The 15,227-nt window shown below is 37.7% G+C and overlaps 1 protein-coding gene across 1 annotated transcript in view; it reads left to right on the forward strand.

Annotated features, from left to right (window-relative positions):
- qsox1 (quiescin Q6 sulfhydryl oxidase 1) overlaps positions 1-14,700 on the forward strand; it is a 38,136-nt gene extending 23,436 nt beyond the window's left edge. The window contains exons 9-12 of the mRNA XM_084388537.1: positions 4,416-4,538; positions 5,699-5,837; positions 9,420-9,596; positions 13,279-14,700. Of these exons, the coding sequence (XP_084244663.1) occupies positions 4,416-4,538; positions 5,699-5,837; positions 9,420-9,596; positions 13,279-14,141 (1,302 nt within the window). The 3' untranslated portion in view covers positions 14,142-14,700. The remainder of the gene's footprint in view (positions 1-4,415; positions 4,539-5,698; positions 5,838-9,419; positions 9,597-13,278) is intronic.
- Positions 14,701-15,227: the final 527 nt, after the last annotated feature.

The following is a 15,227-nucleotide window of genomic DNA, read 5'->3' on the forward strand; positions in this document are numbered from 1 at the left end:
GGCATGTAACATTTGACAACCAAATACAGTATCAGTATGCTTTATCAGTAACACTGTACAATAAGGTTTAATTCTTTAATATTAGTTAATGCTTTAGGTTTTATAAACTAACAGATTATTAAAAGTTATAAATACTGTTGTACTTTGTTAATGTTAATTGATAAATATACTTTTCGTAATTATTTCGTGTTCAATGTCATAATACATTAACAAATCTTTTTTAGTGTATTAATATATGTAGAAATTAACATTGAAGTATAATGAATAAATGCTGAAGAAGTATTGTTCATTGTTATTTCAAGTGTTTTTGCTAATTGAACCTCATTGTGACATGTTATCCTGTTATAACTTTTGCTTTTGTGCTACATTTTTCTAAAGTAAATGCGATTTGGTTAATATTTTGGTAGAAAATGTAATGACATAACACCCAAAAAATTTTAACGATAGTGTAAAATGGATGTACTGTAAGTTATTTTAAAAGAAGTTGGTTGCATTTATTTAATCAAAATACAGTCAAATCTGTAATATATTATTGCGAAAAAAAATTACTTTTTTATTTGAATATACTTTAAAATGTAATTTAAAATGTAAAAACTGTGATTGCAAAGCTGAATTTTCATCATCATTACTCCAGTTTTCAGTGTCACATGATCCTTCAGAAATCATTCTAATATGATGATTTGCTGCTCAAGAAACATTTCTTATTATTATCAATGTTTAAAACAGTTGTGCTGCTTAATCTTTTTGTGGAAACTATGAAAGATTTTTTTCAGGATTCTTTAATGAATAGAAAATTCAATAGAACAGCATTTATTTAGGATAGAAATGTAAAAAATTCTTTACTTCGCCTTTAAACTATTAACCAGACCAAATATTGAGTCCATTAGGATTTGTATCTGTGTACTTTCTCCATGCAACTCGTAAAGAGACTTTGCAGCATAACAGAATGATTCCACAGCCTCTCATTCACTAGCTGCCAGCACCCTGGAGAGTTATTCACAAGGGCCGTGTTGTTTTGATTGCAGAGATTCAGAGCAGAGTTTTCACCTAGTTTTGAACAATGCCTTTTGTATGAGCAATCCCAGATTACCCTCTTCAGCATCCAGGTCTGGTAATGAGCTTTTCACACCAGTTAGAGGCCAGACCAGTGCACAGATCTATTTAACGCACACACATTCACACTCAGAGACTTTCTACTTTTCCCACCTGTGCAGCTTTGATTAGCTTTCCTCCTTGGCTGCGTTCTCAATGGCCGAATCTCCCAGATTAAGGAAACAAATCAGAATGGAGTGGGGCGTTGGGGTTAAGTAAATCTCTGCAAGGCCTTTTTAAGTGAGCTGCGTTTTAATAGAGATCCTGTTAGAGGGTGATGAATAGAAGACCGCACCATGCTGAACAGATGGCCACAGGAAAATTGAAAAGACGCAAGAGCACAAATCAAAGAAAGGTGCACCTCTGGGATCCTGTGGGGCCTCCCCACAAACACACACACACACACACACGGGCATTGGCCTGCACTAATGTGGCTGTGTTTATGGGGCCATGACGGAGTGTTAGCGTTGGCTTTGTGGCCCCAGCTCAGACACAGAATTGTAAGGTCAGCACTGGCGTCCGTCCAGGGCCATTGAATCTGTCCATTCCCTCGTGCCACATGGCTCAGGCTGGTCATTACTTCACTGAGCTTCTAGAGTCTTCCACACACACACACACACACACACACATTCTTTAACACTATACAATTTGCACTGGTTTAAGAAAGAAGTGCATCTACCAATAATACATTCAGTGTTGGTTTTTAATACTGAAGGAAAAAGAAGACTTAATATTTAATTTTATTATTAAATAATAATGTTAAAAAGTGTCCTTTGTTTCATTGGTTTAAAAAACTAATTTGAATAATATATTATAATTATTCTTTGTAATGTCATTGTATTAATAATATTTATTATTATTATTATTATTATTATCTTTAATAATTGTTAATGTGTCATTTAATAATAATTAGTAGTAGTAGTTAATAGTAGTAGTAGTAGTAGTGTTAGGGAAAGTTACTTTTAAAAGTAATGCATTACAATATTGCAGAAGAATAGGATGCAGGAGAAGAAACACTTACTTCAGCCATAAAATAAAAAAAACCTGAAACACAAATATGAGGTTATTCTAAAGTCAGCTTTGCTTATTAGTATGGTTGAATTGGATCAGCAGCAGCAAAGACATTGGTTAATAATGTGAGATTAAATACATAAAGTATATTTGTGTAATTTAACATATTTAATTATTACAGGTTTGCATAATATTGAGTTTGCATTTCATCTTTTTTTATACAGCGCCTCTGCACTTACTCCCGATTTCTCTCAACATGGGGACGGGAGAGGTGTCAGTCAATAATTGGGAAAACAAAGTAACTTGTGTAACTTTGTTGTAAATTTAGATGTAATGCGTTACTTTACTAGTTGCTTGAAAAAAAAGTAGTATTAAATGTATCATTGAAAGTTGTTTTTTAACCTGAAAAAAAAGAACACTTTATTTATTTTAACAATAAATAATAGTCAATAACTATTGATCGATTATAACAACAACAATAGTAATAGTGGTAACACTTTAGTTTAGGGTCCAATTCTCACTATTAACTAGTTGCTTATTTGCATTCATATTACTAGGATATTGGCTGTTTATTAGTACTTATAAAGCACATATTAATGCCTTATTCTGCATGACCATATTCTACATCCCTTAATCCTACCCAATACCTAAACTAAACAACTACTTTACTAACTATTAATATTAGTTTCTATAATTAGTTTATTGAGGCAAAAGTTGTAGCTAATAGTTAGTTAATAGCTAATAGACCCTAATCTAAAGTATGACCATAATAATTATTGTTGTCGTTAGTATTGTTATTATTCTATTTTACAACATTTAATAAAGGTTAGCATGTCCTGTAACTGTGATCAATCAGAATCAGAAAGAGCTTTATTGCCAAGTGTGCTGCACCCACAAGGAATTTTTCTTGGTACTGAAGCTTCCAGTGCACATATACAAATACAAATACAACAAGAACATAGTAATACAAATTCTAAGAATAAAAATATATAAAGAAATAAATAAAAATAGTATAAAAGTAAAAAAGTAGGGTCACAGTTGGGTTTAGTCTGAATAAACATTTACAGATTATGAACATATTTACAGTATTTTGAGTAGTATGAATAATATAAATATAAATATCACCTGAATTAGAGAATATTACACTAGACAGTGGGAGTCTAGCGCATGTTACAGATTATAAACATATTTACAGTATTTTGAGTAGTATGAATAATATAGATATAAATATCACCTGAGTTTATTGCACTAGACAGCGGGAGTATTGCACTTACAGGCATATGCTTTGGGGGGCATGTTAAGTGTTCAGAAGGGAAATGGCCTGTGGAAAGAAACTGTTCCTGTGCCTGGATGTTCTTGTGGCCAGTGATCTGTGTCGCCGTCCTGACGGTAAAAGTTCAAACAGGGGGTGTCCAGGGTGAGTGGAGTCTGTGATGATTTTACCTGCTCTCTTCCTCACTCTGGAAGAGTATAGGTCCTGGAGGGTTGGCAGGGGGGCACCAATAATCCTCTCTGCAGTCCGGACTGTCCGTTGTAGTCTCCTGATGTCCGATTTGGTAGCTGAACCAATGTATATGTATGTGTGTGTGTGTGTGTGTGTGTGTGTGTGTGTGTGTGTGTGTGTGTGTGTGTGTGTTTGAGTGTTTGAGTGTGTGAGTGTGTGTGTGAGTGTGTGTGTGTGAGTGTGAGTGTGAGTGTGAGTGTGCAAAAAAAAAATTGTACACATCTGTTTTCAACATTGATAATAATAAATGAATGTTTCTTGAGCATCAAATCATTATTAGAATGATTTCTGAAGGATCATGTGACACTGAAGACTGGAGTAATGATGATGAAAATTCAGCTTTGATCACAGGAATAAATTACACTTTACTGTATATTCACATAGAAAACAGCTGTTTTAAATTGGAATAATATTTCACAATATTACTGTTTTTGTTTGTATTTTTAATCAAATAAATGGAGCCTTGGTGAGCAGAAGATACTTCTTTTAAAAACATAAAAAATCTTACTGACCCCAAACTTTTGAACGGTAGTGTGTATATATATTTATATTTATATTTATTTATGTATTTATTTGAACATATTCTCATGACTGTAACTCTTCAGAGCATTGCAATGTGTAATTTCACTAGTAGCACATTAGCAAATCTAGTGATCTCACCATTTGACAACAGCTACTGGCGTTGCAGAAATGGCTGTCACATTTATAAGGTTTAAAAGAACTTATGTAAATGATGAGATGCTTTAGCTTAGCCTAGTCCCAAACACACGTGTGTGATTGTGTGTGTGTGCTTGTTTTGTTTGTGTAGCATTTCCCAGGTCGTCCGTTTGTAAAGAGTGCACTGAAGACCGTGGACGACTGGTTACAACTACAGAAGGGGACAGAGATCAGATACAGCGATTTTAGAGATGTGCTGGACAATGCTGCAAAGGTTAGTCAAGCTTACCTGAGCAGAACATCTCAGAAAGTGCTCTGGTTTTCATTTTTTATTTCCATTTCTGACTATATTAGAAATTATAAATTATAATTTTGACAACCAGACATTTGATATAGCAAAGTACTGCATTTATTTGAAAAGGTACCCGAATTTGTCAATACTTCGATGTAAGCATTTCTCCACTTAGTCTTGGGTCATGAGGTCAGTGTATTGGGATACTGTCACTCATTTAAATTTATTAAAACATTTATTTAAACTATTTAAGCTGTTGCAAGCACAATTTCAAGACATGACATTCAACATCACATGCAGGCTGCATAAAAACAATTTCATAAGGCTAAGGCATAGTGATGATACGCTATGGTTAGATGTTCAAATTTAAGCAAAAGAGCTGCGTTTACTTAAAATGATAGTTCATCCTAAAATGAATATTCCGTCATCATTTATCATCCGTCGTGTCGTTCCAAACTGGTAAGGTGTTCTTACTTCTGGAGAACACAAAAGAAGATATTTTGAAGAATGTTCAATGAAAGTCAATGGGGTACAAAACAACATTGGACCCTAGTGGCGTTCATTGTATGGACAACAAACACTTTTGACATTTTTTTACAATATCTTATTTTGTGAAAGAAAGTAAGTAAATGATGACAGAATTTTCATTTCTGGTTAAACAAGATTATATAATGCTGTCTTGAGGCTCCATGCCTACATACACAAACATACTCTGGAGCAGTTAGTGACATCATAAGCTTTTAGCCACCCAGTCAATGAATCAATGAGGAAGTAGGAAGGCATTCCATAAGGAAAAGGGCTGGTGTCATCAAGATCGTCGCCTCTTATAGACACGCCCACCTATCAACTGCTGAGTGACTCTGCACAAGAGGCTGGCCAATGGGAGATCTGGATTCATTCCAAACCAGACCAAAGAGTTTAAATGTTGTCTGATATTTGCTTTTATTTACGCATTAAATGAAATATGATTGAGGAGCTTTCATTTCCTGTAACACTCATACCTGCTTTAAATGCAGTATCCACCTTACTTCATTTGAGGAGTGACTGAAAGGAAAATTGATTGACTTCAATTGATTCTTGTCGTTTAAGTGAAGCACTAGTCAATTGAGACTCCATCTTTGTATGTGTGTGTTTTTTTTAAGTCGAGCGATGCAGCTTTGCCTGAAGGTGTTCAGTGGGTGGGCTGCCAGGGATCTCAACCCCAATACCGTCGATACCCCTGTGCTGTTTGGCAACTCTTCCATGTGCTTACGGTGCAGGCTAAAGAAAATGGCAGCGCAGGTACTATTAATATGCACAGCACCTTAACTAGATCACACATTAAGTTATTAACAGAATGCTCCCTTCATTTTTTAAACATTGTAAGTAGGATTCTTCCAAATGTCTTGCTCAAATGATGATGATATTGATGACATTGATGACACAATGATGATATGGACCGTCTCTCGTGGGGCTCAAACCTTAAACCTTCTGGTATCTAGCCCAGACTACATGAAATGGAATTTACCATCCATATTTCTTCTGTAATATGACATATTTCAAAGTAAAACAGAATATTAAATAAGCTAAAAACTATTTTATGTATTAGAAATTAATATTATTGTGAAAAGTGTGTGTGTGTGTGTGTGTGTGTGTGTGTGTGTGTGTGTGTGTGTGTGTGTGTGTGTGTGTGTGTGTGTGTGTGTGTGTGTGTGTGTGTGTGTGTGTGTGTGTGTTTTTAAGCCAGAATTGGTTAGTTTGTGTGGCCTTGGTGGCATCATCCGAAAAAGGAAAGTTGCTTATTACATTTTCATGAAAGATTTTTCTTTGTAATAATGTGTACGGATGTTTACAGTAAGATCAAAAACAGCTTTCCTGTAACCCAAACAGTAGCAAGCTAAGGCCATGGATTCGATTACAGTGGGCTCCACAAATATTGGCACCCTTGGTAAATATGTGCAAAACCGTGTGTGAAGATTTGTTTTTGCAATTTCTCTCCCTAGTCTTTCATTCAAAATATTTACAAAAATCTAAGCTTTAATTAAAGTCAAATAGATGAAAGAAAAATATTCCTATCATAAAAAAGAAAAAATTCTGAAATATATGTATTCCACAATTATTGGCACCCCTTCATTTAATACTTTGTGCAACCTCCCTTTACCAAGATTTAAGGTTAATGAACACATAGCAAGAAATCTGAGGCAATTCCTTTATACAGAATCTCTCCAGATCCTTCAGATTCAGAGGTCTGCTTGTGGACTCTTTTCTTCAGCGTATCCCACAGGTGTTTTATGGGGTTTGGATCAGGGACTGCTATGTCTGTGGTGAAAACCTTCATTCTGTTGTATATTTTGAGATGTGCTTTGGATCATTGTTATGCTGGAAGATCCAACCACGACCCAGTTTAAGCCTCCTGGCGGTCGGTCAGATTTTGATTTAACATCTGCAGGTACTTGATGGTACCTAATGATACCATGTATCCTGTCCAGGGTCTTTGGACGAAAATTAGCTCCACAGCATTAAAGATCCACCACCATACTTCACTGTGGGGATGAGGTATTTTTCTACATGTCTATGTTTCTGTCTATGACAAACCCACCTCTGGTGTTTTTCCAGAAAGCTTTATTTTGGTCTCATCTGACCATAAATCCCAGTTCCACTGAAAGATCCAGTAATGCCTGGCAAACTTCAGGTGGATGGGTTTGCTGTTTGATGTCAACAAATACTTTTTTTATTGCAACCTTACCAAACAAGTTGTGGTTATATAGGTAACATTTTTTTAGTTTTGTAGACTTTCTGACCCCAAGACCCAACTAGCATCTTAAATACTTTGATCCTTACAGGTTTTAGCGACTCAAACTATCCTACTCAGTACATGTGGGTCCAATATAGACACTTCCTCTTCCAGGTTGTTTGTTTCCATCTCCAGTTGATTTAAACTACTTAATTATTGCCCAGATAGTGGAAAAGAGTACTCCAACAATTGAACCATTATCGTATAGCCATTTCATGATTTGTGCAGCTCAACAACCTTTTGTCACACATCATTACTGTGTTCTCAGGTCTTTCCAATAGTGATGGATGACTTTAGGAATTTGGCCTGTGTGTCACTTCATATTTAAAGCCCAGTGAAACAGGAAGTCGTGCATTATCACTTAAGTGTTCGTGATCACTAAGGTGAACTTAAAAACATACCATGGGAATATGCTGAAGTTAGATTTTTACCAATAATTTTGGCACACATATTTTGGAGAAAACCATATTTATTTCATTTTTTGCCTTATTTATATTTTGTGTAAATTAACTTCAATTAAAGGGTACATTTTTGTGAATATTTTGAATGAAAGACTAAGAGGAGAAATGGCAAGCACAAATTTTCACACTCGGTTTTGCTTATGTTTACCAAGGATGCCAATATTTGTGGAGCCCACTCCAAGTTGCTTTGGATAAAAGCGTCTGCCAAATGCACAAATGTAAATCTATTAAAAAAGTAAAAAAGGTCCATTTGGATTTCATGCTGACTTTTTAATTATTTCAGGCTTGTAAAAAGCAACACTATCTTTCATAAATGCAATATGCTAAAAAGAACAAATCAATGAAACATTAGTCAGGAGACGTGTCGCACAGTCTGCTTTGTTGATCTTTCATTTTTTGGTGCGGTTTCTGCTATAGACCTTATATGTTTCAGGCTTATGTAAATGAAACTCTGTAAGTGGTCTAAAGAAGCTAGGACTGAATTATGTGGCCCGTCTTGGCCTGTTGGTGACCTCGAGAGCTGCCATCAGCTGCCCTGTGTCACAACCTTCAAGGCCCTTTGTAGACAGATGAGCCCTGTCTATTGTGTAAGGAAGGCGGACATGCATTTGTATTAGGCTGTGTGTGGCCGTCTGTGCTTTCCTCAAGCATTTATGGTGCATTTAGTTGAAAAATCCTTCTTGATCCAATACAAATACACACCAGAGTGTCTCATTCCAGGAAACCAATGTGCCACTGTTATTCTTGGGCCTTGTTTTGCTGCTGGAAATGTAATTGTGTGTAGGTATAAGAGAGGGATTTGTTTAGATTATTGGAATCTGAAGGGTTAATATAAGACCTAGTGAACACAGCTTCTCCACTCACACTTAATCCAGCAGCTTACAGTGGGCGGAAGAAGAGCGGAGGGGGCATCAGCGTGTGGATGCGTGTTTGTGTTTGTGCGAGCGGTTGGAGGGGGGTCATGTAACCTGCAGATGGAAGGCCAGGGACGGGGTGTCCATCTGTCCACTGGCAATGCTCTGGATTATGTCCACCAGCTAAACACAGAAGAAAGAAGTGCACTAAACGCAACACTAAACTAACTTAGAGAGCATTCGGGGTGAGAACTGACCTGTCTCACTCCTGGTACCTGCAGGGACTTGTCCTCAGAATGTGTTGTGTTTGAGAAAATAGATGCTTAGGAATTAGTGTAGGGTAACCTGGGGTCCGGAGAGAGGTTAGTTGGTGGCCCATTGTGTGTCTGAATTAACAGGTTTGAAGTTTTCATGCATTAGTAACCAATATGTAACCATTTTACTGGAGAGGTTCATATGCTGTATTATGTATAATTAATTTTTTTCATTTAAAATGATGTAGTATATTGTTATGAAGCTAATTATGAGAATTTATGCCTTGTTAGCAATATAAGTAATATAATAATATCGTAAAAATAATATTTTATTATCAGTTGCTATTATTATTGTTGTTGTTTTTGTTATGAAATATAATATTGATATATTATAATTAGTGCTGTCAATCGATGAAAAAATTAACTAGATTAAAATATTAATGTACTTTTTTTTTATATATATATATTTTTTATAATGTAATAAGAGTAATTCCTCTTTTCTTTCTTTCTCTTGATCTCAGACCCTCAGGAAGTGTTGCAGGCGATGAGAGCTTATGTCAACAGTTTTTTCGGATGCAGGACCTGTGCAACTCACTTTGAGAGTATGGCCCTGGAGAGCATGGTCCATGTGACCACGCTGTCCTCCGCTGTCCTCTGGCTGTGGTCTCGCCACAACCAGGTCAACAACCGCCTGGCAGGTCAGTATGTTCAGTGTAAACAAATGTTAAGTGTTAAACATTAACGACTAACACATGCATACAGTGGCCACAAAATTAATTTTGGACAGTGTTTTTGAAATTTATTTCAACTTAATATTAGAAAATACACATTTAAATGTAATTCACTGCATTTAAAATGCCTTCTGAGTCATTGGGTGTCAGGGTTATATTTAGTGGATGTATGAAGTTCCCCTCAAGTTCACACAGGCGTCCTAGCAGAGTAACTATAGGTGTCATTCATCAAAATGAACTATGGACATGCTCATGTGAGCAGAAAGTGTCACAATACCTTTTGTCTTCATTTTGAACAGTGTATCTATCGGCTATCGTTTCATAATTTCATAACCTTTTTTTGACAGGTTTATTTGTCAAACTATTTCTGTACAATAAGTTTCACTTGGTATGGCTTTTAAGTGTGTACAAATAATCTTTAACCAAGGATATTATTTAGTCCTGTCACTCCTGACCATAATATAGAGCAGGAGAAAAGAAGAGAGCACACCAGGAGTTTTTGGGTGGATTTTCCCTCTCCAGAGCACCAGTGCAGCTTCTTCCCTTTAAATCCCTTTAATTCGACGATCCTCTGGGCAGACACCAGCTGTCCTCTTCTCTTCTATCCGTCTATCTCTCTTTTTCTCTATCCCTCCACTTACATACATCCTTTTTTTCTATTTCTCACACCTTCTGTTGCTCCCCTTATTTTTCATTTTACCATTTTCTTTTATTTAGTTATTTTCTTTTGTTTTGTAAGTCACTTTGGATAAAAAGGGTCTGCTAAATTAATTAATTAAAATCTAAATGTTTTATTTTATTTTGAAGTTATACTCACTAATAAAAGTGACTGCAAAGAACTGTCTGCAGAGTTGACATTTAATAAATAAAAATCTTAGTTATCTCTCTGACAACTTGTCATCCTGCATGGCTGTTGTCCAGAAGAGCTATAAAGGGAGTTAGTTGCCTCTCTTCACACTTGCTTAATTCATTTGTTTGTCCTCTTTTGATGTCTCCTGCCTCTTTAGCGTCTGTTCCATTTTACCAGCCATGAAGTCATGAATAATTGGACAAAAGTCCCCCCCATGCGTGTCCCCCTATGGCTCTTCTGTGTCTCTGGGTCCCCTGTCACTTCTGCTGATTAGGTCTTACTGTCTCTTGTGTCCCGGGAGAGTCGTTCCTGCCGCTTGACAATTGATACAGCAACAGTGTCTCCTGCCTGGGGCACGCGGCCCTCTATTCCCCAGACGCCTGGGACAGCAGGTGGCACACGCCACGCCGCCAGCATCAAGCCTTCCTCTGCTTTGTAATCTCTGGCCCAAGTGGCTAACTCAGAGTGTGTGTGAGGTGGGTGGCACCCCCCCTCCTCTGCCTCCCACCCTCCAACACCCTTTATTCCTCTCGGTCCCCAAGCGGGACCCTCCTTCTCCTCCTAATCGTGAGCCTCTTTAGTAGTTCCCTCCCATCTCGCACACAAACCACACAGCTAACCAGGCATGAATAGTGGCCTATTAGTATCACTGCTGCACAATTAATTTAACTGGCATAAAGGCCAAAGCAACAGGCCTCAGTCCAGAGCTGATGCCAACTTGTCGAGGGGGAGACGTCTACAGAAGGAAGACAAATAAGTTTCATGGTGCCAGATCAAGTCCGGTATATTGCATTGCGGCATATATTATTTCATTTTTTGCATACTACAAAATTAGTTGGAAATTAGTCATAGTATAGTAGTTCCAAACATGCCTCTTGTTTCCTTTCTCTTCCTATGTCTCTCCAATTCCCCAGTTAATCCCAAGAAGAGGTTTAGCCTATGCAGTATGTTCGTTTTGCATTTGTTTAGTAAGTCCTCCAATCCACCCTTCATCTGAACACAGGAGCCCTGGCCACCAACCCATCGGCACTCACATTCACTCACGCTTACCGGAACTGTCCTACGTGACAACTCCTTATCCCTATTCACACGCATGAATATTAATGTACCGCCCCAGCAAGCTTTTGTATCAATGTTAACAGTGCTACAGCTGAAGTCACCTCTGTGCTGAAGGCCGCTATGATTAAAAGTAAGATCTTCATAGGCATTGCATCACATCACAGCCAGAAATGAGTGCTGTCACAGTGCGAGGCATAAAGACCCCTGGGTTCCTCTAGACGCATAGTAAAATTGATGTATCTCTTATGTAAAGTGCGGTATGCAGAGTACGTCCACACATGCATATATACATCAGATTAATCTACGTAAGAGATGGGGGAGGGATGTAAACTAACCGCTGCTGCCACCTCTTGTAGTGTCCTGGCCACCCCCTGACATCCGCCACAAGCAATTTATTAGCGGATGCCTTCGTCCGGGTGGCTTTTGGGGGGAGGGAGGAAAGGAAAACATCTGACGGGAAAAAAATAGTAATTCATTAGAGGGAGAGCTGCAGCCCAGAGGTGCTGGCTTTCATATTCAATTTGGAGATGGTGGCATGTTCATAGGGGGTGTGAAGAGAAGAGGCTGGTGCGTGTGCATGTGGATGGGGAGGGGTGTGTTGTTCACCCCAACCTCATCTATTATCTTCACGATCCTCCCTCTGGGAGAGCCCACAGGTCTATTGATCATGTCTTTAGACCTGTCACACACACAAACACACACACACACACACACACTCGGTTCTTACAGCACCTCAAGGTTGGGCAAAATTCAGAATTTTGAATGACAGGAAGAGGAATTGCAACAGAAATTAAAAAGTTACTCAACCATTTTTTCACCTGGTTTTGCTACATTTGAGCTAATTATGCACAATTACCTTCTGATATACAGAATTAATTTTGTTCTGAACTAATTAAAACCAATTTTAATCCACAAAATATTGTTTTCAGATACTTTTATAAAACTAAATACTGACATCAACATTTGAAATGAATGGTCATATAATATATTAGGTAAATTAGAACATTCTGGGAAATGAAGTGTTATTCTCCAGGTATATGTTAAGCTGTCAACTAACATAATTGATTTAATTTGGGCTTTTCCCACTAAACTTAGATCATTTGTCTTATTAACCTGGGTTAAAGCCAGTTTTAACCTTGGGTTAAGCAATGTTTGACGCTTGTAAACGGGGATTAGCAGGTGAATCTCATGAAAACATGTCCAGGTCACATTAAAACATAAATATATAATAGATTTAATATAAATATTATATATAAATGAAGCCTTTTAGGCTTTTGCAGTGGGAAATTATATGGATTTTCACAACAATTGAGCATGTTTCGCCCTCAAATTCTCATTGTTTTAATACATGCAGACAATTTACTTTTGAGTTTTTATTTTTTTTTAAATGTCCATTCTTAATAATTGTTCTCATTTGGCACTTATTAATTTAAGAGTTTTATTTACTGTATTAGAAACAAAAATTTGATTTAAAACAGGATAAATTAAAGGTTTTACAATAAATACTACCTTGATGTATGAATGTTTTACAATTTACATGACATATTGTTGTTGTTGTTTTTTAATACAGTAATGAGAATGAGATTTCTTGTTAAAATAGGCTTCAAGAATTACTTTGGATTAACAATTTCAGGTGTGAAAGTTGTGATTTAGTAGTTCATTGTCAAAACTCCTCTTTTGATTTGTGGTTAATTTGGTTTATGAAACTCCTCTCTTCACTGTTTTTCTGATCTCACACAGGAGAACTCAGTGAAGACCCCAATTTCCCTAAGATTCAGTGGCCGTCTCCGGAGTTGTGTCCTAGGTGTCATGGAGTAAAGAAGACCGGTGAGCACCACTGGAACCAGGAGCAGGTGCTGACCTTCCTCCGAAACTACTTTTCTTCAGATCACATTCTGATGGACTACCTGCAGGACGAGACCCAGGTTCTCACCCATCAGAGGAACCGAATTGTGGCCGCTCAGATGGAGACTAAAGGCATGGACCGGAGAGCTCGAGAGGTTCTCGACAACCACCCTGCCGAAGAGCCTCAAGAAGAGGAGCAGCAGGAGGAGGAGGAGGAGGAGGAGGAGGAAGAGGAAGAGCAGGCCGGTGAGCCGTACCCTGCGGGGCTGGAGGGAATGGGGGTGGCTGGAGCAGACACAACCGATAACCAGGCACCGTGGGAGAAGCCACAGCGGCCGCAGTCCCAACACAAGCCAAGAATTGTGGGACTGAAACTACGGGAGCGCCAGGAGGACATAGTAGACCTGGATTCCTTTGTAAGCCAACACTATAAAGCCAAAGCCCTTCAAGCTGCAGCCATGTCTGGCGTAGTGCGACGGAGGAGTCTGCAAAAGAAGGAGGATGCAGAAGACCTCCAGTTCGAGGGAGGCTGGAGGGTGAAGCGAGACCTGGGAAGCCAGGAAGAGAACCTCTGGATAGAACCGAACCCCAGACCCCAAAGCAAGCGCTGGATGTCCCTGCTCAGCGTGGGATTCTCCAGGCTGGATGTGAGCCTGTGTGTCCTGCTGTACTTCCTCTCCACCATGTGCCTGCTCGCCATGTACCTGTATTTTAAACTGAGGATAAAGCTGCGGCGGGCTAAATTGTCTCTGGCCTAGAGCATCGCTCCAGCGTAAACTTTTACTTTTTTTTTTTTTTTAGCAGAGACGACCAAATCTCACAAGCTGTGGCTACTAGAGAACCTGACAGCTTCAGTGCCAAAGTAACAATGAACAGAAATTGAGAGATTACAAAATATTGGTTTTGATTTTATGGTAATTAAGAGGGTAATGCGGAAAAATGGCAAAGTCTGATTTTATGGACCCCGCACTTGTCCATGAAGGGCTGCTTGTGGTCAGATTTGTATTTTTTATTTTTATTTCATCTGTGAGTGGCATTCTTAGAAGCATCTGATGATGACATTTTTGTTTCATCATAATTAATGTCTTTATTTGTTTATCCTACAAAATTTGTTTTTATATGACCACTCAAAAGAAATCTGCAGCACACATCATTTTTAAAAGCACCAACCATTTTTTATAATATCTTTGAAACGTAAAGAAATATTTTAGCTCAAAAACAGCATTTTTAACATAAATCTTTCTAAATGCATATTGTTTTGAATTTGGAGCAGCTCTATGATTGTGGTTATAATGAAAATACACCCCTACATCTGTATCTGTGTTTAAACCATTTTATTTTGTCGTGATCTCACTGCCTGTTCATTTACTGTGCCTTCCTGATCAAATATTCGATTTTTTAAGTCTTTTTTTTTCTTCACAAAAATATTTTAAGATTTGAAGGTGTATTACAGAGCGGCTCTACAACAAGTACCTTTAACAATCAGAATCACAGACATTATGGTTTTTGCCTGTTAGGTAAGCAAGTGCTTTGCTGAGTAAAATCTGATTAAAACTATTTTTTCAAAAAATGTCTTGTATCGTTTTTAAAACTCCAATTTTTTTTTTTTTTTTTTTTTTTTCATGGTATTAGATATTTAGCTTTTTTTTAAGCCATGTTGACATAACATTTCCAGTGCCTTTAACACTTATAGTTAGTGTGCGTCACAAACTAATCCTAGACAGTCAGTTGAATAAGTAACGGCTGGAATACGCTACACAACTTTTGGGCAGTCTGAGTCGACAGATTTCATGTACTGTATGATGGTAACTAACTCCGGTTTTAGAACACATTGATCTCATTTG

This window comes from Rutilus rutilus (genome assembly GCF_951802725.1).
Source record: "Rutilus rutilus genome assembly, chromosome: 19".
Classification (NCBI taxonomy): Eukaryota; Metazoa; Chordata; class Actinopteri; order Cypriniformes; family Leuciscidae; genus Rutilus; species Rutilus rutilus.